General features: G+C 41.5%; 2 protein-coding genes across 8 annotated transcripts in view; one reads left to right on the forward strand and one right to left on the reverse strand.

The window, feature by feature from the left end:
* Window positions 1–18,329, reverse strand: part of ANKS1A (ankyrin repeat and sterile alpha motif domain containing 1A) — a 173,212-nt gene extending 154,883 nt beyond the window's left edge. For 2 of the 5 annotated variants that reach the window (XM_070515062.1, XM_044776499.2), the window contains exon 1: window positions 18,024–18,329. In XM_070515062.1, the coding sequence (XP_070371163.1) occupies window positions 18,024–18,226 (203 nt within the window). In that variant the 5' untranslated portion in view covers window positions 18,227–18,329. The remainder of the gene's footprint in view (window positions 1–18,023) is intronic. The other 3 variants (XM_070515063.1, XM_070515064.1, XM_070515065.1) reach the window with 2 other exon arrangements.
* TAF11 (TATA-box binding protein associated factor 11) lies at window positions 17,225–26,328 on the forward strand. Of its 3 annotated transcripts, none has more exons than XM_070515068.1 (6): window positions 17,225–17,666; window positions 19,144–19,849; window positions 22,804–22,952; window positions 24,473–24,560; window positions 24,916–25,012; window positions 25,652–26,328. In XM_070515068.1, the coding sequence occupies exons 2-6, from the start codon at window positions 19,679–19,681 to the stop codon at window positions 25,780–25,782; spliced, it is 636 nt and encodes a 211-aa protein (XP_070371169.1). In that variant the 5' UTR covers window positions 17,225–17,666; window positions 19,144–19,678; the 3' UTR covers window positions 25,783–26,328. The 3 variants fall into 3 exon arrangements, with proteins under 3 accessions (XP_070371169.1, XP_014701758.1, XP_070371170.1); XM_014846272.3 differs by lacking the exon at window positions 17,225–17,666 and adding an exon at window positions 18,417–18,647; XM_070515069.1 differs by lacking the exon at window positions 17,225–17,666 and adding an exon at window positions 18,719–18,774.
* Window positions 26,329–26,555: the final 227 nt, after the last annotated feature.

Here is a 26,555-nt window from a genome sequence, read left to right on the forward strand (position 1 = left end):
TCATAAATTGTCGCTCACCTCGCATGCTTTCTCACTCACAACTTAAAGCTGAAATGAACATCCCTGGATGAACAAGAGCTTGTGCTGTTGTAAAAGCATTCACAGCCCCTGGGCACCACCTGAAACTGGAATCACAGAGATTCGTGGAGGCTCAGAGCACTATTAGAGATTCCAGGGGCAAGAAGTGTATCCACAGTTTTATTCTACATGATTCTGTAGACAAACTGATATTTCTCTTCTTTCCATTTGAATAAGGATTCTCCACCCCACACACCACCATCCTTCACTCTAAACTGTCAAGGATTTATAACAACAGGAAATTTGGAGTTAGGGTAGGCAGATGACTGAATTTTGGCTGACTGGAGAGAAAAACTTCCTCTCAGCATAAAGGGTGTGGTTTCGGTTTCTTAATGACCATTCAGGGTTAGGACTCCAGACACGCCAATCGCAAAGCCTGGGGAGCTTGTATTGCCTTTTCTAGAAGTTTTCAGTCCTACGTACAAGGTCGTTGAACTTCATGACAACATGTTCCATAGCTAAAGCTCAGCACTGTGAGTGAGGAAGTCCTGGGCGCCTAGATAACGGCCCTATGGGTTTAAGGATCCCCCTCACTGCTATCCTGTACACAAGGAAGCTTATTTCAGGAGACCACAGGCCAAAGCAAAGACAGGGTTGGCTTTAAACTTTATAAAACCCTTAGAATCAAATCTATACACCATTTCACAAGAAGTGCTGGTTTGGCTTTCTGTACACATCTCAGTAAAGAAATAACTATAATCCTGAAAGGGGTAGGAAAGTCTGCCTTTTCTTCTTTCCATACCACTAGTTTCCCCTCAGTTCAAGGGTTCCCAGGTCTTCCCTGTGGGAATACCTATTTGGAGATTTGGCTTCATCAAATAAACAAAGGAAGATTAAAACAAACCAAAAGACTGATTTATCTGCCTGATTTTAAAAAAAGTTATCTTGGGGCTGGCCCCATGGTGTAGTGGCTCAGTTTGGCGTGCTCCACTTCAGCAGCCCAAGGTTCACGGCTTCAGATTGTGAGCAGGGACCTATGTCGCTCATCAGCCATGCTGTGGCAGCAACCTACATACAAAGTAGAGGAAGACTGGCAACAGATGTTAGCTCAGGGTGAATCTTCCTCACCAAAAAAAAAGTAATCTTACAATGCTAGGCCTTCATCTACAAACTCGTATGCACACCAAGATAAGCAATGGGGCTGTTCTAAAGCAAACGCTGCCCTTCTGCTGAAGAGGGAAAAAAGCATTTCATTTCAGTTATGAATTAAAAAATCCAGTCCTCCCACAAAACTCCACTCCCTCATTTTACATTGTACAATCCTGTTTAAATCCCATTTAGTCACAGGAGAGATCAACTTTGAAGTTGTAAATCAACAACCACCAAGTCCTGTCCATTCCACCTCCAGAATCCAGTGTGGCCTCCTCTCCATACCCACTGTAACTGGCCCTAATCATTTTGCACTCCCAGTCGATTTCCATTTTTTTTTTCTTCTTCTCCCCAAAGGCCCCTAGTACATAGTTGTATATTCCAGTTGTAGGTCCTTCTAGTTTTGCTGTGGGGGATGCCACATCAGCATGGCTTGATGAGCAGTGCTAGATCCGCGCCCAGGATCCAAACCAGTGAAACCCAGGGCTGCCAAAACAAAGCACGTGAACCGAAGCACTCAGCCACAGGGCTAGCCCCTCTTAGTTGATTTCAACTTCTCTGATCTATTTCCCAAAAATCTGAAGTGATCTTCAAAACTGCAAATGCATCATTACCTTCAGTGTAAAATCCAACTCCTTAACGTGGGCACAATGGTCTCGCCTCTGCCTACTACCCCAGCCAATCTCTCCCTACTCCATAGCATCTCGCCTCCCTCCTTCACACGAAGCAACTATCCGCGTTTTTCTGAATGTGCCATGCTCTCCATACATCCACTCTTTGCACACACTGTACATTTTCTCTCCAGCATAGAAGAGCCCTCAGTTTTCCCTTATTTGCCTGTACAACTCCTATTAGCTCTAATCTCCACTCAGACTTCATTTCTTCTAGGAGGAACATTTCCCTCACATACCTAGAGCTGTCCCTACTCCCCACCGACCCTCACCCCCGACCCCCACCCCCACTCCTGTCCCTTCTTTCCTAAAGGATCCTCCTGCATCCCTCTGTTTTGTAGCACTCACTACACTACTGTCTGTCTCCCTCATTAGAAGATTAGAAGGCTGGAATTGAGGCTTCTTTCCTCTCTAACTCCACTAGCCAGAACACGGGCAGGCTGGCATGCATTCAGTGAAGACACTGTCATTGTCCTTTGGTTCCAAATCAGCACAACTCCTCCTACTCCCCAAGAAAGTTAGGGGAAAGGCATTAAATGAAGATTGGGTGTTAACTGCTGCTCTTTGACCATCATGTCAACTACTGTGGAAAAAAAATACTACTAAGGTGACTTTCATTAATGATGATAACTATTATGGTAAATGTCAGTTGAAGGCACAGAGCATGGTGCAACAGACAAAACACTGACTCTGCAGTCAGTGAGATATGGGATTGAACTTAGATAAGTAACATAAGTCGAGGTCTGTGGTTGTATTTAAGTCTAGGAATGTGTTTAGTGTAGTATTTGGCACATATAGACCCATCTCTGCTCCCACCCTAGTGTACTGCATGGACCTGGGTGTATGATGGAGAAAAAGATACACATTCCTGGGCAAAAACCTATGGTGATAGAGGACAGAAGAGTGGTTACCTCAAGAAGGGGCATTTTTGCCTAGGAGATGACACAAGAGAGCTCAGTGGAGTATTGGAAAAGTTCTATGTCTTGATCCTGGTGATGACTACACAGACGTATACACAGATAAAAATGTATTGCTCTGTACACTTAATATCCATGTACTCACTGTCTGTAAGTTGTATTTCAATAGTTTTTTTTTAACTAACAGGAGAAACACACTCTCCCTGTGACGGAAGACAGCCCCAAAAACGAGGTTCTGAAGTCAAAGCATGCTTGCATGCTGAAGGCTCCTGGCCACTGACAGCACTGATTCTTAGCCCCGGGGCCACAGTGTTATTATAAAGGTCCAAAAAACGCATTTGTACACCAGGCATTGGCAGTGGGCAGAAGAAACATCTCACACACATACCACAATGTCCCAAAGGTACAGAGAAGCTACGTGATGAGACACATTTATTTCAGAGTGTTACTAACTTCATAGTCCCTCTGTCATAACATTTTCTCCACCCTCCCTTCTCTCAGGTCTAGAGATAAAATCTAAACTCAATCAAGACAGCATCCAAGCTGGCACCCACCAAGCCTCCCCTCTACTGACTCCACACGTAGCCTCCCACTGGAGGCTCACTCTCTGCTCAGCAAACGGGTCTTTCCCACTGTGGCTTCTCCACCTTTGCCCCTAGCTGTTCCCTTCCCTCCTCCAGCTGACACTATGTTCCAGCCACTGTTCTAAGTACTTTACACGCCTTACCTCATTTAATCTTACATGGGAGGTATTATTATTACAGATGAGGAAACTGAGGCAAAGAAATGAAGAAAGTTGTCTATTATCTCTTGATTGGTAGGTAGCAAAGGCAAGATCTGAACCCAGACAACTTGACTCCAGAGCCTCTATCTGGTAGAAGCGTTGCTTGTTTACTTTTGAAATTATTTTAGGTTTACAGAAGAGCTGAAACATAGTAGAGTTCCTGTATACCTTTCACCTAGCTTCCCCTTCTGTTAACATCTTACATACCATGGTACATTGATCAAAACTTAAGAAATTAACACTGATACAATACTATTGACTAAGCTACAAATTTTATTCAGATTTCCTCAGTTTTTACACTCATGTCCTTTTTCTGTTCCAAGATTGTACTTTATATTTAGTAGTCATAATTCCTTAGTCTCCAGTCTGTAACAATTCCTCAGTCTTTCCTTGTCTTTCATGACCTTGTTACTTTTAAAGAGTACTAGTCAGGTATCTTGTAGAATGTCCTTCAATTTGAGTTTGTCTGTTTTCTCATTACACTGAGGTGATGGATTTAGCGGAAGAACACAAGAGGTGAAGTGCCCTTCTCATCACATCCTATCAGGGTGTAAGTGATATCAACATGACTTATCACTGGTAATGTAACCTTGACTACTAGGTTATGGGGGTGTCTGCTAAGTTCTTCCACCGTAAAGTTACTGGTTTTCCCTCTCCGTACTCTATTATTTTAAAGCCAGTCTCTAAGTCCAGCCCACACTCAAGAGGAGGTGAATTAAACTTTATCTCCTAGAGAGAAGAGTTTTGAAGAATATGTGGACATGGGTTGAAACCACCATAGTAATTAATAAATATTTTAAGGAAGATGCTTTGAAGCCATGCAAATGTTCTGTTTCTCCTTAAACTTTCACCCACTAATTTTAGCCTTCATTGGTAGTCCTGCCTGCAGCAATCATTACTGAGGTACACTAATGGCAATTTTTTTTCTGCTTTTTTCTCCCCAAATCCCCCCAGTACATAGTTGTATATATTTTTTTTAGTTGTGGGTCCTTCTATTTGTGGCATGTGGGATGCTGCCTCAATGTGGCCTGACAAGCGGTGCCACGTCTACGCCCAGGATCCGAACTGGCAAAACCCCAGGCCGCCAAGGCAGAGCGCGCAAATTTAACCACTCGGCCACGGGGCTGGTCCCTAATGGAGATTTTCTATTCCCCTCATTCCTTCTACATTTATTAACTGGAATTCCTCTAAAAGGAAGAGCTATCTCTTCTCCCCACTTATTTATTTATTCAATCATTTAATATCACTAACTCAGAGATAATTTATTGTACTCTTTGGTTTATAATCCAATATTATTGTTAATGACTTTGTTGTTCAAATTGTTCCAGTTTTGGCTATCGAGAACTCTCCCAGGTTGGCTTCTGTGTTCTTCTGACCTGCTGCTGTCTTTAGTACCAGCAGTATTACATATGCTAGCATATTACTACATATTACTACATATTACTAGCATACGATAACATATGCGTTCCTCTCAGCAAACACAGAGATTTTTAAATGATTGTGAAAACTCACTCAAAAGAATTAGGTCTTCATAAATATCTGTTGAATCATCCAGTTGAATGAGAAAAAGTTAAAGTATACCTGGGCTGCCACTTTCATCAGTTATCTCTATAAAGAAACCATATAGGTGACAAAAGAGTAAATATTAAAAAGAGAGGTAAACAGAAGTGATGGTAACTGAAGACAATGAGTCTAATGATCATGATGGGTAAAGAAAAGACATTAAAAAAAAGACAGCTGCATCAATTTGGTCAACAAAACGTAAGTACCGGAGACTGATTTCTTATACACTCTTTCTTTAGAAAAGAAAAACTGTTAAACTCTAAAGTGAAGCACTAAGTCCTGGATCATTTAATCAAAAATCTGTTTAAAAGTCTGCTGTGGGTCTGCTAAAGATGGCAAAAGGGCTGCTGATGAGTGACTAGCAAGAAAACCGTTCTCCAGCTAGCTCTTAAACATACAGTTATGGAGATAGCAACAGATTAAAAAGTAACTAATCTGGAATCTCTGCCAATTTCAACACGGGGTATTTCACTTGTAGGTAAAAAGTAATAGAGCCATTCTATTACTGCTAAGCACATAGGACCCATAAGGATCTTCAGAGCTACTTAGCTACAATACTATCTTTTTCTTCTACTTCTACAACCTGGGGACTCAAGACATCTTTCTGGCAGCATGATCTCCACATAAAATAGACTCTAAAGGCCTTGCAAATGGAAAACCTCAGTCCCAGGAGAGTCACTTAACCTCTTTACTGATTCAATGATCAGTAAAATGGGCACTAATACCTATATCACAGGATTGTGACGATTAAAGCATCAAGGATTAGGGACATTTCCTGTCCCCAAATCTCCCAGGCTTCGAGCTAGTATCAACAATCATCTGGACGAGTCAGATAATACTCTCTGAAAAGCATTTTATGGACAAACTAATTATTATTTGAGAACATAAAATTAGGTCATAAACCACTAATGATGGTGAGGGAGGGGAAAGAACTGTAAAAACGCAGAGTTGCTAGCAACAGTTAGAAATAACTTCAAATACACTGGCCTCTGGTTTGTCACCAGTTGTTTAGATTTACTTCCCTTGCACACACTTTGGCCTTGGTAGTGCATCCGGCTGTCATGTGTCCAAAACAAATCCCTATCACTTTGAACTTTGGGGAGGTCCTGAATTTTCTCACAGATGAAATTCATGAACACACTGACCTGCTTGAGAGGAAGATGAAAATCTTCTAGAAGAAAAGTTTGAAAAAAGCAACATGGGAGGCTTTTTCCTCTTCATGAGCTGCAGGGCATTCCCCTACATCCTCCAAACTAACATACTATTTGGCATAAGTTTAAAGACATTCCCCTCATTCAACTTTCCTATATTCCAGGGAAAATGCCAGCAATTTTTTTTAAATAAGCCTCTCATTTTATGTAGTCAAGTGTTCCAAAAGATTTTGTATTACATTCTTGGGTAAAAGGAGGAATCCCCACTTGCATAAAAGCTAAGAGCAAGGACTCCGGAGCCAGTCTGCCCAGGTTCAAAATCAAGTTCTACCACTGACTGCCTGACTACCTTGGGCAAGTAACTTGACCTCTCTGTGCTTCAGTTTCCTCATCAGTAAAATGGCAAGAATACTAGTGCCTTCCCCAAAGAGTTGTTATGAGGACAAAATGAGTTAATATTTGTAAAGTGCTTAGAACAGTGCATGGCACAAAGTAAGTGCTATAAAAGCAACTATTAGAATAAATAAACCCTTGATGAATCTTTTTGGTAAAATATTACCTAAGCATATAGTAGGTAATGGTCTGAATCTCATCCAAAGACACTGAGTTCTCCAAGTGGTCAAACGTAGTGCTTTACAGGCAGCAGTCTTGAAGTCAGAGAGACTCCTGGCTCAGCACCCCTCTGTGTGGCCCTGGGCTGGTCACTTTAACTTCTACCTGAACCTCTGCTTCTTCATCCGTACAATGGGAATAATAATTATCTAGCAGGCATGCTGTGGAAGTCAACTGAGAAAATACAGATACAAAGTTCTTGGTGCAGACAGAGCAAAGTATTAAGAGCTCAAGAAGTGAAACTATCCCCTCCTCCCAAATACACGTGTACACATCCACCTACAATAGTCTGTGGCAACGACTCTGAGGTGTTGTGAATTAACCTGCACATTAACTACCTCAACTACCGCACTGTGGGCTGGGACTGCCACCGAAGTTTCATCATGGCTATGGGGCAACCTGAAGAAGCAAGAATCAGGCAGCTGGACCCAACCAGGACAAGAGTCAATGCACAGACATCATCAACTGGATCAGAGGAAGAGTGGAGAACATGACACCAATAGTTATGAGCAAAGCCAGAACTGGGGCTCCTCTCCAGGCCCAGCAAAGAGCTAAAGACCTAAAAACAAACACTAGAAAGCCTAAGACTTTTCCAGTGATTCAGGTAAACAGCCCTGAACTGATCTGTTTTGTAAATTTTTCTGGCCATCAGACTTCTTATAAGTAGATCTTGATTGCAATTCAAAAGGAAAACTAATGAGAAATGGGTTGTGTTTAAAGGAAACTGAAAAGAAAATCACAACGACTGCTTAGTCAGGTAAAAGGAAAACAAGTCAACAGGTTGCTTCACTCAGACAAAAAGGGCTACGGGCAGAAACCCATTTTAAGAAGGATCTTTCTAAGGTTAAATGAAGTACCACCTCCCAAAAAACCAGTTTGTGTTTTCTAAATAACTGATACCTCAAGAAAGAGTACCACTTTCTCTCTCTTTATCTACAGGTAAGAATAGTTTCCAATTTGTTTAAATAAAATGTTCCTTAAAAAAATTAAAATCCCTGAGATTTTAAGCTCTTGCTATGACTGAAAAGAATTGTAATTAGGAGATCTGACCGTACACATGCAAAGCTAAAAGCCACCAAATGCAAAAAAAGATGGACAATAAAAAATCTTACTTTCTTAATCCTAGTAAGGATAAGCACTTAATCACTCCTTCCAAATGCAAACATTAATGCTACTAATCCAACATCAGTGAATGCTCAATAAATGCTGACTACTGGTACTATTGTTAGTGAGACATACATGTGGAGCTGCTTTTCCAGGCACAGTAAAGGAAAAGACTGGTCTCCAGACATCATGTTGCTTCTAGTCACCACCGGTAGGGATAAGTGGTGTGCAGCCATGAGAAAGGAGAGAGCTCAGCTCATGGAGGCAAAGCCATAGCCTTGTCTTGCAAGAATCATGCAGCATCCAACTCAACAGTGTGGATAACTCCTTGGCACTATGAAGCTGAAATCTTTTAAGGTATGTTTTCCTTTCTCAAGAAATGAAGTTCAATATATTTCTTTTCTTACTTTTATTTTCATTTTTTATCTTAACTAATGAGAACAGTCTTTAAAGAACCTGAGAGCCCAACATGAAAGTGCTGTGAAGTCAGTCAGCATGATGCTTTCATGTATAGTTGCACTCCAAACCAAGAAAAGAAGATACACAAATGTCAGAACAAGAATTCAAAATCAGAGTTGTGAGTGGGAGCTTTGAACGCAATAAATCAGAAATCAGCAATAAGGAAACAGAAAAATGTGCTTAGTATTCTTAATAAAAGGCAATTCAACTGACTCTTCAATGTTTATATAAAAAGTATGACACCATAAAACTTACTCAGAATAACAAATGAGACTGAATAATCTAAGCTACAGCTCAGCTTGATACATCTAGATTCTTATCTAGAGCCACTCATAAAGCTGGTGGGAAAAAAAACATTCAAAGTGGGTCTTCCATAATTACAACCTGAAGAATTTGGTTACTCAAGTCCCTAGAACATCTTTTTTAAGGCTTTCTCAACTATAGGGCCATCTATGGCTGGCAGAAACTTAAAAGAAAAAAAAAGATTAGAAGCCAGCTGAGGGGCTGGCCCCGTGGCCGAGTGGTTAAGTTCGCGCGCTCCGCTGCAGGCGGCCCAGTGTTTCGTTGGTTCGAATCCTGGGCGCGGACATGGCACTGCTCATCAAGCCACGCTGAGGCAGCATCCCACATGCCACAGCTGGAAGGACCCACAACGAATATACAACTATGTACTGGGGGCTTTGGGGAGAAAAAAGGAAAAAAAAAAGTTGAAAAAAAAAAAGAAGCCAGCTGAACTGATCTATACTCTTGAAGATTAGAACATTTGATGTGCAAACGGCCAGATGAACCAGTGCACAAACCATAAGTCTGAATAGAAATATCACTCAATTAAAATACGCAAACACAATTTAAAGTGATAAAAGCAGCACATGGAACCACTTAATTGTTTTTCTTTTTGACAGTTGTTGAGGCAGTCAGGGTTCTATTTCAGAGAGATCCTGGCCTCTGTTAGGCAATGACAGCATCCTCCGTCATACTAAGTGACTTCACAGCACTTTCATCTTGGTCCCTCAGATTCTTTAAAGAGCACTGTCATTAATTAAGATGAAAAATGAAAATTAAAGTAAGAGAAGAAATACACAACTAAAACACACAAACACCATTTCATTACAAACCAATTCAACTGCTTTTCATGGTAAAGTAAAACTGCTAAAGTCTAAATGTCTCAGAGTACATTTTTAAAAGGTTATTATTGAAGTACAAATATGTTTAAATATACGAGTTCGTAATGATATTTACAAAAAAACTCAGTGGACACCTCTGAAGACTACTAGGAAACCAATTTGACCTGAAAACTGGTAAATAAGGGAAAAGAATCAAGCATTTAATTCATCTTCCCTGCACAAACTGTCCCTCAGGGATAACCAAGTAGCTAATAACAGGAGGTTTCTCCAGAAAGTTTCTCTGAAAAGTATTCCAGGTAATAAGTGAAGAGGGAAAAACAGAAATGAAAATATCATTTCGAAAGTTCTTAATTAAATCATGGACCTGGGCAGTGATCGTCAATGGCAGCCAGTATCACAAAAAAGGAAGACTAACCTGAAGGCAGTACTTGACATCCCCTAGGAAGAAACCTGCCAAGAATTCTGAACCTGAATCAGTCCAGGGCTCTAGATCTGATTTCCAGCTTACAACAGGGGACAGAGGAACGTGTTAAATGATACCTCAGAGATGCAATGAGCAAAACCCAGACTGTGGGAAATGGGGCAAATGACCTTTCTTCTTCAACAAATAAACTGGAAAGAAAAAAATGACAGAGATGAAACCCACAGATTTAAAGAGACATAAGAGACATATCAAGCGAATACAATGTATGGACCTTGTTTGGATACAGATTTGAACACACCAACTGTAAAATATAAAACAAAATATTTTGGACAATATGGAAAATTTGAACCCTGACTGACTCAACATTTGATGGTTTTAAGGAATTGCCATTTATTAGGTGATAATGGTATCGTGAATATTTTTTAAAGAGTACTCATCTTTTAGAGATATATACTTAAATAACTTGATATATAGAATTTTCTTCAAAATAATTAGTTGAGGGGGTGATAAAAAGAAACAAAATTGGCCGTCAGCTGATAATTGTTGTGAGAATGCACTATTTTATTCTCTTGACTTCTATACGTTTGAAATTTCCCATAATAAAGGCTAGAACAACAAAAGAAAAGGGTTTTTGTCTCCTTCTGCTTGGAGTATATTGCTCCATGCATTTGTATTATTATTGGCCCTCTTCTAAACAGTTTGCCTCTGAAGAAGGACCCGAGAGGCCAACTTTGACCACTAAAAATCCTATGCCTGCACAAACGTAACTTTCTGCACGTAAGTAGCATTTAGCAGCCATACATCAGCACATTACTTTCCAATCAGAGGGACCCGTGAGATGTAAGGGGGCTGCAAATTATTATAAGAGTCCTCTAATTCAACTGCATGGATGTGATTTTTGAAATGGTTGAAGAGTCAAGTTACATCTACTATCCTACTGAGCATATAAAATATTTTAAGCATGAGTATGCACAACAATTAATCTACAAGGATATACATCACAGTGCTGTTGCAATAGGAGAAAACTAAAAACAAATTCGTGTCTGATGGCAGGGAAGGGACTGAATAAACTACATTCATACACACTATTGAATAGCACTTAGCCATTTAAAATGAGGTTGAAGAGAACAGAAAATGATAGGAAAGTGTTCACAATATACTAAGTGAAAATTTTAGACAGATTATATATAGAACAATGTCATTTCTGTTAAAAAAAAAAAAAGTTCATAGAAAAAAAGACCAAAGTACGTACACCCAAATTACAATAGTTAATTTCTTTAGGTGGTAGAATTATAGACGATTTTATTCTCTTTTTTATGCTTTTACGTGTCTAGCAATTTTTGTACAATAAAGGCAGAGGTCCATAGTCCCTTATCTACAATTCAGAAATCCAAAAAGCTCTGAAAATATATTTTCAAAAGTTAGTGGCAAACTCGTTTAGATATAAAACCTGAGATAAACTGATAGAGAGGTGCTTCATATTTATCCCCTTTAGTGTGAATATTTACAAATTTCACTGCAGAAATACAACATTTCAGAGTATTGCCCCAGATCCCACTAGGGGCTCAATATTACCCTCCAAAAATCCCAAAATTCTGGATTCTAAATCCCAAGGTTTCAGACAAGAGGTTGTGGACCTGTGTCAGTTTGTAACTTTGCCACCATTACCATTTTCAGGCTTTTCAAAATGGGATTCATATTTGAAAAGGTTGGGAGCCTCCGCTATCAAACATTATACATTTTTAAATGGCGACATCCATAAGAAATACGTCCTTAACAGATTAATCATTCTGGATTCATCAAAGGCGTCAAGTATTGGGCTCCTGTCAGATGATTTTAGCAGCCGAGGTTTAACAAGCCCTCGGCGTGTGGCAGACATGAGTGCCTTACATTTAGCTCATGTGATGCTGCTTCATGAGGCGGGTACTCTCCCAGGCCGCTACACACATGAAGACACAGATGCTCTGAGAGGTTACGTAGCTTGCTTAAGTCACAAGGCAGAGTTGGGTGAGAGCCCGACCCCTGGCAGCCACGCTAAGCCCTCACCAGTTAAGCCAGGCAGCAGTTCTGTCTCCTGGATCATCTTCACCATTCTCAATAGTGGTAATAACATCATAAGTAAGGCAGAGACAATCGACTTGTTTTAAAAACTCTTTTTTGATTTGTAAACTAAACAAACTTGATCTACAAATTACTGAGAAAGGATAAATATGAAGCCATACCATATAATTTCTAGTATTACTACCATTAACTCTAACCACACCAAAGTTATTGGAAGATGTTCTATGAACGTAACAATATAATTTTCTACACCACAGAAAATCTCCCAGTAATCTTTTAGAAATCAGTGTGGGGAACATTTTCTGAGGGCTCTCCAGAAGAGACCAAGTTCCTACCCACAGGAGAGCCTGACATTTCCAAGAACAAACTCTCTACTATCTACTTTTGGGGTTTCCTTAGTGTCTCTGGGCTATAAAACCCAGTAATTTACTTTCCCTAATGAAGACCAGGGCAGAAATAGCCTAGACTTCCTTTTTGCAAACCAAAAATCACAGCTGTTTGGAGTGAACAAACCAAGGAGGGAAAAAGAACCTTCTGAAGGGATTTTTCTGGCCAAGGATGCAACTTTCACTGGGACCATAACCTCCCAGGACAGGCCAACATGCTGAAGCTGACTGGACACAAATCAAATTCTCAGACCACAAGATTGTTTCACTGTTTCCTGTCTCTAATTTTTGTAACTAAGTAAAAACTGGAGAATTCAGAAAAAGGGAGCTCTCTGATTTCTTAAGCTTCTGTCAAATTATCTTCTACTACAAGTAGATGCCTTACTCACTTTAAGATGAGGCATTCTCCAGATTTTTAGAAATAAAGTAACTACACAGAAGCCATCCAGGCATGCTACCTTTCTTGTTTCATTTTTTAATAGGGGAACCACATTCCACTTTAGAAAAAGCAAAAATGCACAGCAATTCCAAAGTAAAGGAACAGGGCTGCCATCCCAACAAAATCATCCTTAAAAGAAGCATTGTAAGAGCTTCTTTAAAAACCATTTTTAACTAATTGAGGTCTAGTGGAAGATCCAGAAAACTGCTATCCTAGTGGATAGTTGTTTTTGCTTTTGCATTCTCTTAGAAGAGCAGGAACTTAAATCAGACAAGTCCATGAGATCCTGCTTCCAGGAACTCCCATTCTTCAGTCCTTACATGGTCAGTACTGCCCTCTTCCTTAGGATGTTAAAATCATTTTGCTCAAAATAGGCAGATTCAAAAGGCACAGGAGGGCAAAAGGGTCAGCATGAGAAAAAACTGTCATGTCTGCATAATTTCCAAGCTACAGATCCATTCTAGGGGGTGAATTAAGGACCAGTTCAATACAATGGTTATGCTAACCAGTCTTTTTTTTTTTTTTTTTTTAAAGTCTGAATTCCTTAAATAAATACTAGGTATCTTTCTTAAAAAGAATGAATACCTTGTCATATCTTCTGACACTTGGGAGAACCTGTTACTGTCCCCAAAATGGGGTCCATTTTTCAAAAATTTTCATTCTTCATCCCTTATTTCAGAACATTTTCATATTTTGGGGAAACTCTTGGCTGTTTTTGGATAGTCCCTCCCACCCCCGGCCCCCACCAATGGTGGAGTAAAAACCAGTTTATAGCCACACTTATTGCTACTGTCTATAAATTTTTAGGTTTCTCCAGCAAGCCCCCTTGGCTTCTTCTTTTCTTATTCATTCTTCTCATGCTCAAAACATTAAGTATAGAATTTTCCTAAACCACGACACAGTCTAGTCCTCAATCACGGCCTTTGCTTTAGCTTCTCTATGCTTCTGAACCCTCAGGAGTGCAGTGCACTGCACTTCACGTCACTCACGGTCACAGACGTCAGTATTTAGCTCATAATTTAATTCATAGTTTTAAGCTAACATATGATGTTTTCTTTTAACATTTCCTTTTCTCAGATCTTTTTGCCCTTTAGTTGACAGAATTCACTTTTAACCCAAATATTACTGTATTCTCATACAGAAGCTGCTTTTCTGGAAATCAATAGTTTCACTATAACCATAAACGTATCAAACTCCCCATTACATGAGAATTTGAGTGCCTGCAATGTGCCCAGGGCTGAAAAATGCCATGAGTTAAAAAGAAGTCTACTACAGTGCATGTCCCAGGCTACATGAAGGCATGCATCCGATCAACAAAGAGAAAATGAGACAGTATTATAGAAAGCAAAATCCATGCAATCCAGAATCTCTGTAGGACTGAACATTTTAGATAACTATGCTTTCTAGATAATCAATATATTGCTTACCCTTTTAAATAACAAAAATTATATTTGGATCATTCTGGATAGAAATCTAAAATACGTTTTTCCTACTTTCATTAACAAGCTATATTGAGCATAATTTAGTCTTTCTTTGATGGCTAAGCCACAATAAACAGAAATTTTGGCACTAAGCTATAAAGCAATGATGCTTGGGGCCTAACCTGATCTGGTGGGCTACAGTGTACATCTAGGTTAATAATCTCAAATCACTGGGGGGGGGGGGGGCATTATGGTAGATTTTAATTGCTTTTTCTATCTCTTACTTTGCCAGTCTGTCACACAGACATACCACACTGCCATAATCGCTGTAGGGGAACAGCCTTGCATCGGGAGAGAGACTGATTTTGATAGAGCACCTACTATATGCCAGGTCTGAGATCAACTCTGCCATGTGTCTAGCAATCGGTTTGGCACAAAGTAGAAGATGGGTAAACATTTGGTAAGTGAATGGCAACAATGTGCCTGCCCGAGCAGGTCCTCTCCCTTATTTACTGTTTCTAATCTGCCACAGTTTGGTGAACAAATCCCCAAGCATAAAAGAACATCATTTAAAATGTGTCTGACACAGTGCTTCACACATAGCAGGGGCCACATGGCAAAACTGTATGTGCTGAATCAAACTGAGGATGGCTAACAGTGAGCACTTATCATGTGCCAGAAACTGTGGTAAGTTTCTTACACACATTGTCTAAGACAATATCTATAAGGCAGATGATATTATCCCCATTTTACAGATGCAGAAATTGAGGCTCAAAGTATTTCAGTAATCTGTATAAAGTCAAACAGTTAGTCAGCGGTGGCAGTGGAATGTGAATCCAGGCAGTCTGATTCCAGAACAAGTGGTCTTAAGCATAACACTATACTGCCCCTGAATAAATGTACAGTAAATAAGTGAAGGTCAGAAGGACATGAAGTTTATAACAACTTTGTCTTTTTAGTAGAAGTCTTCTTTGCTGACTTTCTGATTCTCAGGTATAGTCTACGTAAACATTACACTGACAGGCCAAAGCAATAAAGTGTGAAAACTAGGCAAGCAAAGTATGAGTCGATGAGCTATTGTACACTATAGTTGGGTTCCAAAGAAGTAGAAGGCTGAGAGATCTGTGTGTACTCGGGTCATTAGGGAGGGCTTTAAGAAGTTAAGACTTAAGCCCAAGCAGTATAAGAGAAAAGGGATGGGGTGAGAGAGAGGGCGTTTTGTAGCTTAAGAATAAGCACAAAGCCTTTGTGGAACTGGGGGGAGAGTCATAAACAGATGACTAGACAAACACACATGTGGTTTGGAACATTTCTATCCACTGCAGCTGTAAGCTCCTATTCCCGCCAGCTTTACTTGGTCACTCAAACAGCTGGACAAATGTAGGCTGTAGTTGGCAGTACTAGTGGGGTTAGGATATGGCAGCTAACGCAAAGGCCAAATCTGGAGCTCTGACTCCACAGCTCTCACTAAATGACCTTGAGTGGGGAGTATGGCACAGGGGACCTACCATCCCCTATTTCCAAACCTGGAAAGGGAGGACATGATGACCTAGGGATTATTTAAATGCATGGGCTTATTTGCTCAGAAATCTTTTACTAGGTTGAACCAGTCACCTCTAATTAATGACACACCTAGTGTAACTAGTGCCTGCAGGTCCTCCCTGCCCCTAGGAGTCCCAGGGATGAGAGACTGCAGCAGCTCTTAGGCCATCAACCGTCTACAACAGACACAAGAGCAAGTCAGGAGGAGCCAGCTCTCTTACGCAAGGGAATGGAGACACCATCCACACTTTATGACAGACTGGAATATTAGCATGAGGCCCAAAGTCAAAACAGTGTGCTCAACAAAGATTTCCTAGTCTTGCTTAACTACACGGCAGTTAAATCCTCAGTAAAATTTCAACAGTCTCTGAGTGAGAGCGCTAAGAGTAACTCGACTTGTACTTGAAGGTGGGAGATCTGTGAAGTATCCCCCTTTAGCAGGATATGAGGGGAGTTGGGGTATCTCTGGCAAACCTCCAAATGCTACATCATTCACCTCATTAGAGACAGGCACCTCCAAACTCAAATAGTCTTTCTCATCTCTATGACGTCAGAAGTACAGAAATACCAAGGTAATCCAGGTAAGAGTCAAAACCCAATTCATGCATTCAAAGCACATTTATTGAACACCTCTGAGTTGTCAGGCACTGACCCAGGGACCGGGAATATAAACATGAGAAAGACTAAGTCACTCTGAACGATGGAAGTGTGCCCATCCATTATTATTTCCCTTTATCACGCCCAACCACTCAAGGCTCCAGGCAGGAAGTTCTTCTAGTGCCGCACTGGCACCAAAGAAGTCTCCTTTCCCACTTCTGTGCCTCTGATCATCGTGTGCCCGCCTGGAACACTCTCATCGTCCCTCACCTCCCCAAATCCTCCCATCTTTCAAAGCCAGCTGTAGTCCCCCTCCTCCCAGAAGCCCTGATCTCCATCTCATTCCAAAGCGATGTCTCATTTCTCTGAACTACTAACAGTGACAGTGAGGACCACTATCAATTTATTCTGAAATTTATCATCCTCTAACTGATACTTTTATTCAACAAATCCTGAGTAGCAACTATGTGACAGCACTGTTCTAGAGGCTGGAGAAATCGCAGCAAACAGTACTGGGTTTCACCTCCCCAAAAGAACTCGTGGGGAGAGCTCTTTTCTTATACTGCTTTTTAATATCTTCCCATATAGACCTGGGTTTGTACTCAGTGCTTAATATCTAACGATTTATTAGAGCCTTGGGCTTCTTTGCTCCAAGCTCACTCAAACTGAAGTTACATAAACTAATGGGGAACAAAAGCAAACCAAGCCATTTCTAAATGAACTTCCACTTCTTAAAAACCTCAGAAGAACAAGGAAGGAAAAGAAAACAGGCTATGAAAGTGCTGCTGAACCAACACATTTTACTCACACTGACAAAGCACCTCCAATTCTCCCTCCAAGTCACACAAAAGTAACCTTTTTCTCTCAATCCTCAGAGCTCCAGATTCAAGTGTTTACTTTAACAACAGACCTTGGGAAAGTTTAAGGCATCCCTCAGTTTCCTAAACAAGTCTTTCTCAAGCTTTATTTCTTGATGAATAACCCCCTGATGAATCCTGCATATGCCACTTCGACTAAGCCAAGGAGGTTCGCTACAAGGAACTCGAATTTGAGCTTCAAGCACAAGAGGGGCTCAAAAAAGAACACTTGGAACCTGATAAATCCAGAGGCAATTTTAATATAAACAACAAAAGCCAGATCCTGCAGAGCCTGGTGGAAGGTTCCAAGTTCCCAAAAGAAGGAAATCAGGAGAATTTCCTCCGAGAGCCGCGAGATTCTGCAAGGCGTGGGAGTTTCTGCAGGAGGTGAGGGAGATTTAAAAAATACATAAACATTTTTTGCTTTCAAGACGCTCGGGAGACACGACCGCCGGCACCCCACGGCGGGCGCGGGTGAAGCCGGGCTGTGCCATGCGGCGCAGGCTGCCACCTGGGCACTCCCACCATTCTTCGCAGCCGGTCAGGACGCGAGACGAGGAGAGCCCGGCGCCGCGCGGACACGCACCGGCGCCCCCGGTCGGCGGGCCGCCTGCCCTCGCCCCGGGGAGCCCCGCAAACCCACCCCGCCGGGGTCTCAGGAGCCCCGACCTCTCTGGGGAGCCAGGAGACCGGCGGGGGAGAGGGGGTCTCTGGGCGGCTGCCCGGCCCCGGCGCGTTACCCACCTGAGCAGACTGGAGAGGGGATGGCTGGAGGAGCCCAGGCCGCCGCCGCCGCCGCCGCCGCCGCCGCCGCCGCCGCCCCCGGAGCCGCCCCCGCCGCCGCCGCCCCCGAAGCCTGAGGAGAGCCGCTTCCCGGACAGCAGCTTCTCCACGGCCGGGAGGTGCCCGGTGCGGGCGGCCTCCAGCAGCTCCTGCTCCTTCCCCATCCCCAGGGCAGCCGCCCCCTGGACGCCCTTCCCGGGGCCGCCGCTGAGCCCGCTCCGGCTCCCAAACTTTCCGTCTCCCGGCAACGCACCCCCCAAACCGGCCGGGGACACCACCCCCCTCCCCCCCCGCCTGTCCCCCCCCACGCACGCGTCACTTCCGGGATCCGGCGTCACGCGTCACCGCGCCCCCGCGCCCCGCCCCCGTGCCCACCTAGCTGGGCGGGGCCCGGCGGGCGGGCGCAGGTGGCTGTGGTCTGGGCGAAGTGGACCCCCCGGGGAGGAGCTAGGCCTCCAGGGGCAAGAGGACGGCGCCATGTGGGCACTGGCTGTACAGGGAGAAAGGGACGAACGGAGCACACCTGTATGCACCTCCCGAAGTGCGCTCCCTCCTCAAAAGGGAGCCCACAGGACAGGAAATACGGTAATTCACCCAGGCTGTGTAGAAACAAAGAGAGAAATATGGTAACGCGCACCTGCATTTCCAAGTGCATTCTTTCAGCACGCAAGAATTGAACATGTAATGGGTGTGGGGCCCCAGTGATACAGAAGTGAGTAAAATACTCCCCTCCGTACCTCAATGAGGCAAGAGAGGAAAATTTTAAAATAGAAATATCCTCGCTTCGTGCTCTCAGTTCCCGAAACGGTTCGTTAATGTGAAACATTCAAAGGAAAGATCTCCCTCCCGGTAGGATTTGTTTCCTCTTTCTTTTGATGAGATTAGCCAGACTGACATAAAAAGTCAGGTTTGTGAAACTGACCCTGATCTTGAGTACTGGTAAATTGGAAAAATCATTTAATTGAGTAGAAACTGTATCTGTTTTGTTTCTGGTACTAGCACTGTTCCTGGCTCGAAGTAGGCGCTTAACAGTTGTGGACTGGATAAATTCTGTTCAAGCTATATGTTTTTGTTTTTTAAGGTGCTTGAGGAACAGAAGAGGAACGCTGGCAACTCCATGCAAACACAGGCCCGCAGTCTCCGTCCATTGAAACCTATTTGAGCTCCCGACTAAGGGTTTACCAGGTAGCCGCATCCAGCGACAAGGGCGTACAACGGGATTGAGTTTTCTCCGGTCCCCGAACTTGACTGAGGAAAACGGATTAAGGAAGGAGTTAACTGACATTGCGTTCTTGAAAGGCAGAAAGGAAAATGAAGTCCTTCAGTAAACAACACAGCTCTCCTGTACAAATGCTGGTTTCGCAGGGTGGAAAATCCACCAAGTGAATTCCATACTCTCAATTTTCCCTCTCCGCACCGCCACCAAATCAGAGTTAAAACGGAGCCCTGAAGTCCTCGACGCGCGCCTCACGATGACCCTCCCGAGGAGCAGTAGGGGTGATGTCATCGCAGCGCGACGACAGGAAGTAAGCTCCTGGGCCGATGTGCCGCGCGCGGGCTCGAGCTCCCGAGCCTGACAGCGCCGCGATCTCCTCTCCCGTCTCCTTGTAGCCGCGATGGATAATGCCTGCGAGTCGCCCGCGGAAAAAGGTGGAGAGACGGGGGAGTCAGATGAGACGGCCGCTGCTCCCGAGGGGCCCGGGGCTGCTGACACGGACGGAATCCCGGAGGAAACTGACGGGGACGGGGATGGAGACTTGAAAGAAGCCGCGGCTGAGGAAGGCGAGGTAGGGAGGGATATGGGGATGAGGCCGGAGGAGTACTTCGAGATTGTGGTACTGGCTGCTCGACCGGCTTCCTAGTTGGTCCCGCCTGAGCTAAGGTAACTCGAAATCACTGACTCCCTCTAGATCTGCAATCGCGGGGCGACTGAAGGGAGGAGACAAAACTATAGTGCTGGTTCGGTTCCAGAGACCCAAGCACTGGGTTAATATTTTTAATCCCTGCCCTTAGGTGTTAAAGCTGCTTCTAAGGGAATTTTAAATGGACTCTTGGTTCTCCTGGTGAGGAAATTGGGATCTGAGGGCACGCTGAGACTAAGTGCAGAACTAGAACCCTGGATTCCTAGTACCCCTTTCACCGCAATATGTTTTCTTTTAGATGTTGCTTAAGCATAAATTTGTCGTTATAGGCCACAGAGTCATTAAAGGGAGACTTTGAGGGGGTTACTGGTTTAGTCACGTTTTTATCTTCTTGAAACATTTAACTGCTACCAGTGACCTGGGTGCTAATGTCCAAGGGTTTCTATTAACATAAACACACCAAACCCATTAATTGTGCTACCTCAGAGCTCAGCGGTGTTGCCTAGCTGAGCATCAGTCAGGGGACCAAAATCTCAGCGTTCTCTGGGCTGGATTTCTAGAGATAGAGTCTTGGGGTCTTTGAGCTATAAGGGACTTAAAGAGATTATGGGGGAGGACATTGGATTAGATGGAAACAACCTTTCAGAGCATAAAGTTGCATCAAAAAAAAAAAAATATATATATATATATATATTTTTTTTTTTTCTGAGGAAGATTAGCCCTGAGCTAACATCTGCCGCCAATCCTCCTCTTTTTGCTGAGGAAGACTGGCCCTGAGCTAACGTCCATGCCCATCTTCCTCTACTTTATATGTGGGACGCCTGCCACAGCATGGCTTGACAAGTGGTCCATAGGTCGGCACCCAGGATCCAAACCAGCAAATCCTGGCCGCCAAAGTGGAATGTGTGAACTTTTAACCACAGCGCCACTGGGCTGGCCCCATGCATCCAAATATATAAAGCAAGAACTTATAGAAAAAGTGAAAAATGTCACAAAACTATTTTAAGAAGGAACCTTTAAATCAGATCTCTGCAGGACAAAAAGGATTTGAATAATAATTAGCTTAGTCCAACAGAGAGCTCACTACATACAGAAATTTGCACCCAACAGAAGATAAAATTTTTTTTTTATGCTTCTGAAACAATTTTAAAAATTGATCATATACCAGACCACAAATAAAAATATAAATTCTTAAAAAGTAGAAATCATAATAGGCCACATCCTGTTTGTTACAGTGTAATAAACCCAAAATTAATAACAAAAAGCTTCTCCCACCCCCACTCTTCCTCAAAAAGGAAACCTGCACATTTTAAACTGTTTTCTAAATAGCCCTTAGATTAAAGAAATTAACAAAAAGAACAGCACATCAAATCCTATGGGATTTGGCCAAAACCTTATTTAAAGAAAAATTCATATCCTTACATATTTTTATTAACAAACAGGAGATGTTAAAAATAAGCACCCAACTCAAGAAACCAGAAAAAGAACAAAATAAACCAGAATATAGAAACAAGGACTCCATGAGGATAAAAGTAAATATTAATGAGTTAACGCTTAAAAACATAAGAAATGATAAAAGAAAGACCTGAGTATTTGAAATGTAAATGCAAAACATTACGAAATAAGAAATGGTCAAAGGCACTGATATGGAAATCTTTAAAGTTATAAGAAAATGTAATGTTCAAGTTTAGGCCAAATAAATTTGAAAATCTAAGAAAAATGGCTCATTTTTAAGGAAAAAATGAATCACCAAAATTGAAGCACAAAGAGGTCAGAAAACTTGTATAAATCAGTGACTAGAGAAGAAATTGAAAAGGTCGTTAAAGGTATACTACCTTCTCTCTCACCTACCCCTCATATTCCTGTATGAGTTTAAATGTGAGTTCCTCTTTAAGGAAACTAGAGGTTAAATCCCATTAGTGATGTTTTTTGTATCCTTAGATTCTCTCTTAAGTTGGAGGGGATGAAGTTTGGATTTTGATTTTTGTTGTTGTTATTAAACAGACATTAAACATGTAGCATGAGTAAAACAATGTTAAATGCTTGTGTGGGGAAAGAGGAATAATAAGAGATAAACCTATCTTCAAAAAGTCTAGGGGCCGGCCCGTGGCCAAGTGGTTAAGTTCCTGTGCTCCCCTTCGGAGGCCCAGGGTTTCACCGGTTCGGATCCTGGGCGCGGGCATGGCACCACTCGTCAGGCCACGTTGAAGCGGCATCCCACATGCCACAACTAGAAGGACCCACAACTAAAATATACAACTATGTACTGGGGGGATTTGGAGAGAAAAAGCAGAAAAAAAAAGATTGGCAACAGTTGTTAGCTCAGTTGCCAATCTTTAAAAAAAAAAGTTTTCAGTCTAGTAATGGGAAATAAATATTTGCATGATACAGTAGAATTGAAATAAAGGAAGAAAAAAGCACTACATATGTAGGAGAAGCTCACTTAAAAGTTCCAGATTCAAGGAAACACTGTTTTGATGAGAAGGTGCCTCCTTTTTAATACTCTTTCCACATGGACTCAGTCTGTAGATTGAGAGACAGAAGAGCTGGCTGAAGAGAGAGGACTTTTTTGACATCGCCTCTCAAGAATGAGGTCAGGAGAGTGAGCTCCGGCATCATGATCCTTGGCATTTTATTGCCCTTGTAAACAAATTCTGGAGCTATGATTATAGTTAAACTGGAAAGCTGGAGTATTTAGCTGGTTCTCTTTCCACAGCTGGGCTATAAACTTCTTACCCTTGATGGTACAGCCAGTACCTGGAACCAAAAAACTGCTGAGTAAGTGGATTTGTTGTGTGGTGATGAGAACGATGTCTTCTTACCTTGCCCACGTCTGGAAGGTAGGCCAAATATGTAATAGGGTTTCTTTCATCTTCCAGCTCAAGAGTCAGGACATCTCAGATTTAAGAGCAGTTGAAAGGGAAGACTCGTCACTACTTACTCCCGCAGCCAAAAAACTGAAAATAGACACCAAAGACAAGAAAGAGAAGAAGCAGAAAGTGGACGAAGATGAGATTCAAAAGATGCAGTAAGTCACTTCTGATCTTTCCCCATGTCAAGGCTCTAACTTAACCACACAAAGTTAATACATTTTTCTTGGCCTTTAAATTTTTTTTCTTTTTAAACTCAAAAGAAAATAAAGCAATTAATACATTGTTACATTATAGAAAATATAAAAAAGTAAAAAGAAAAATATCACCTTACTGCCAAGATAAGCACTGTTAATATTTTGATATATATTCTCCAAGATATTTTCTATACATATATATCTATCTATAAATAAAATTAAAATTTTCAAAGATGATAAAGATTGTTTGTAACCTGTTTTACACATTATGTATGATGAATGTTTTCCATGTCAATAATTATACGTCTAGGTCATAATTTTCTGCAAAATGGAAATGGCCTCATTATGTTTTTAGATTGTAAAATAGTATGGGCTCATTGCAAATAATTCAGAGGATACAGATAAATAGAAAAAATAATTACCCATAATCCCATCACCCAGAGTTTACCCAGGGTGTATATTTGGGTATGTACCTTTTCAGATTTTTTTTTAATGTTTGATATGTATAGCTAAATATTCTCATGTCAGTAAATATGCCCATAAATCATCATTTGTAATGGCTACGTTGTATTCCATTATGTGGATGAACCATAATTTAACCAATCCCTGTAGCTCTTCTGGGTTTTGTTTGTTTTCTTTTGACAACATTATGATGAGTATCTTTAAACACATCTTTGCATACTTGTCCATTTACTTCCTAAAATAAAGCCCCGGAAGTGAAATTGCTAATTCAAACAATATGAACATTTTCAAAAGATTTTCATACATATTTCCAAATTCTTGTCCAAAAACGGCTTTTCCACTTCCCACTCTACCAGCATGTGTGAGTTTGTATCCCCCTATCCTCACTAATACCATTCTTTTTCTTACTTGTCTGTCTGGTTTATAAAAGATGTTATCCTGTTTCTTTATCATTTTAATTTCTTTAGTTAATAGTGAAGATTAATTTTTTTTCCTCTATATTTATTGGCCATTGGTATTTTTATAAATTTTTTGTTCATGGCCTTTGCTCATTTTCTAAAACTGGTATGGCCATCTTTCATTCATTTGGATTAATTATGTATTAAAAGTATTAACCCTTTTCTATATATTATCTGTATATTTCCCCCTAAGTCTGTTAATGTTGAAAACTACCGGTTTGAATATAAATTTATATATTAGTAAATGTAGTAAGGTAGCATTATGGGGAGAGAGAGCCTAATGCTGAAAACACAATCTATATATAAATAGTATGGTACAGTGACCCAAAATTGTTTAGGTTTTTGTTCTTAATAAAGTGAGAAAGGAAGTTGTGTTTCAGTTATTCTCAAATTCCTTAAGTGTAGAAATACTTTATCTTCATTCCTCAGAAGCACTAACCCTAATACTATTGACCCCTTGGAAATTTATTTTCTAATTGTCTGAGACTTTTATTGATGTAATAATATATCTTAAGCATTCAATTTTATAAGTGAACTTAATTAACCTGAATCTTTGTCTAGAATCCTGGTTTCTTCTTTTTCGGAGGAGCAGCTGAACCGTTATGAAATGTATCGCCGGTCAGCTTTCCCTAAGGCAGCCATTAAAAGGGTAAGGGTGGACTACCACATGTCATTTCCATCAGCTGTGAGAACTGAACTAAACTCAAGAGCTATAGCCATTGGCATTTTGAAGTGAAGTGTTAGGCAAGTCAGTGGATCATTTAGATGGGAAAATAAAAATAACATGCCCCCCTATAACCTGGCCAGTTGCAGTTTTGTATTCCAGAGATAGGGTCTCAACAAACATAACAGGTCATTATACACCTGAACCCTTGTTTTGATAATCAAAATTTCAGCATCCAGCCTTTAGTAAAGACTTCTTCAGTGCAGAGCTCTTATGGGTACTGTGTTCCAAAGCCAGTCCTTGACTACCGTAATCACAGAGTCTCTGTCCTTCTTTCAAGCTGATCCAGTCCATCACTGGCACCTCTGTGTCTCAGAATGTCGTTATTGCTATGTCTGGTATTTCCAAGGTTTTCGTCGGGGAGGTGGTAGAAGAAGGTGAGTAGTGTTGGTATAAATACTGGATTGAACCTGTAGTGGTCTGATTTTCAAGAATATCTATACTGAGGGAATTATTAAGGCACCTGTGGTAGTTTCCATTAACACTAGAAGTTGACCAACGGGGGAACCTTGTATTCAGGAGAGCATGACCATTATTCCTTGAAAGTTTCAATGCTAGGAGGCAAGGAAACCTAGGAAATCTCCCTTCCTGATTCCTGTCCTCAGCCCGGGTGACAGAAGCAGACTTTTTTTTTTCTCCAATGGCCTTTGCTCATTTCTGCTGCCAAAAGTAAAGATACAAGAAAACCAATCACTGGGGCTGACCAGTGTGGTATGGTGAGGAGTTGTCCCTGACGTTATGACCCCTGGGAACCGCCCCCCCTTCATCAAGAACCTAGCTGTTGCCCGTTGCTAATCTCTAGCTAGTGAAATGTTTTATTTTTTTAAGCAGAAGATAAGTTTTAAACTGTTTCTACGATAAAGCCTAATATGGGATATTATACTAAAACTAACATAATACATTTTATAGCATTCCTTAGCAAGCTTAAGAAGAGTTAATGAGAATTACAGGACTCAAAAGGATTGCAATTAATAAGCCTTTGTGTGATGATGAAACTCTCCTTGCCCTCTGTTTAGCACTGGATGTGTGTGAGAAGTGGGGAGAAATGCCACCACTGCAACCTAAACACATGAGGGAGGCTGTTCGGAGGTTAAAGTCAAAGGGGCAAATCCCCAACTCGAAGCACAAAAAAATCATCTTCTTCTAGACCAAAGCCTAGAAAGGCCTGGTGCTGAAGGAAGAAGCACTGGTTCCAGACTTCCTGTTGCATGAGACTTTCTGCACTGGTGCTTTAGTATCTCAGTCCTCCAAGGATTTCAGGATGATTTTAATGTCTTTCTCAAAACTCTGATATTCGTCACACCTAGAAGGCGGCATGCAGCCTGTTTCACACTTGCCTTGACTAAATATTGGGACCTCTTAAGGCATTTTGAAGCATTTAACTGTTTCTTGGCTAGTTGGAAGAAGAAAGGTACATGGGCCTTAAGCATCTTCTAGACAAGGGAGCTGCTTTCAGCGAGAAAACCTTTCCAAGAGAGCTTTGACGGTTTCACATTGAAGCCTGAAGTTGCTACGACTTTGGTTGTTTCTTACATCTGGCTTTAAGTGGATGAAACAACCGGAAATTTTTGCTTGTGATACTCTACCACGAAGGACAGGGTGACAGCAGGAGGTGTAATAGTTTGTCCCTGTAAACATTTAAGATTCTGCTGTGCATTTTGGTGAGTGATCATTAAACTGTTTTCCAACTTGCCATATGTGTTTTCATTTTGTGTCTCGCTGGGTGGAATGGGGAGAAGTTCATCATTCTTTTTTGGTACCAGAGTAAAACTAGCTTTGGCTTTTTTGTGAAAATTTGAACCCTTCCCATTTTCTACTAGAACTATTAAAATTTTATCTCATAATAGAGTACTTAAAGCACTTAAAAACAATGTAAAAGTCCATATATTTCAGATTCCTATAAACAGATATACCACAACC

The sequence above is a fragment of the Equus asinus genome, chromosome 8 (genome assembly GCF_041296235.1).
Source record: "Equus asinus isolate D_3611 breed Donkey chromosome 8, EquAss-T2T_v2, whole genome shotgun sequence".
In the NCBI taxonomy this organism is placed as follows: domain Eukaryota; kingdom Metazoa; phylum Chordata; class Mammalia; order Perissodactyla; family Equidae; genus Equus; species Equus asinus.

Bases quoted from the DNA above. Each gene is read 5' to 3' on its own strand.
- TAF11 (XM_070515068.1), top strand. From the start codon at position 19,679: ATGGATAATGCCTGCGAGTCGCCCGCGGAAAAAGGTGGAGAGACGGGG. The intron at 22,953-24,472 runs GTAAGTCACTTC...ATCTTTGTCTAG, and splicing joins GATGAGATTCAAAAGATGCA to AATCCTGGTTTCTTCTTTTT. The intron at 25,013-25,651 runs GTGAGTAGTGTT...CCCTCTGTTTAG, and splicing joins CGGGGAGGTGGTAGAAGAAG to CACTGGATGTGTGTGAGAAG.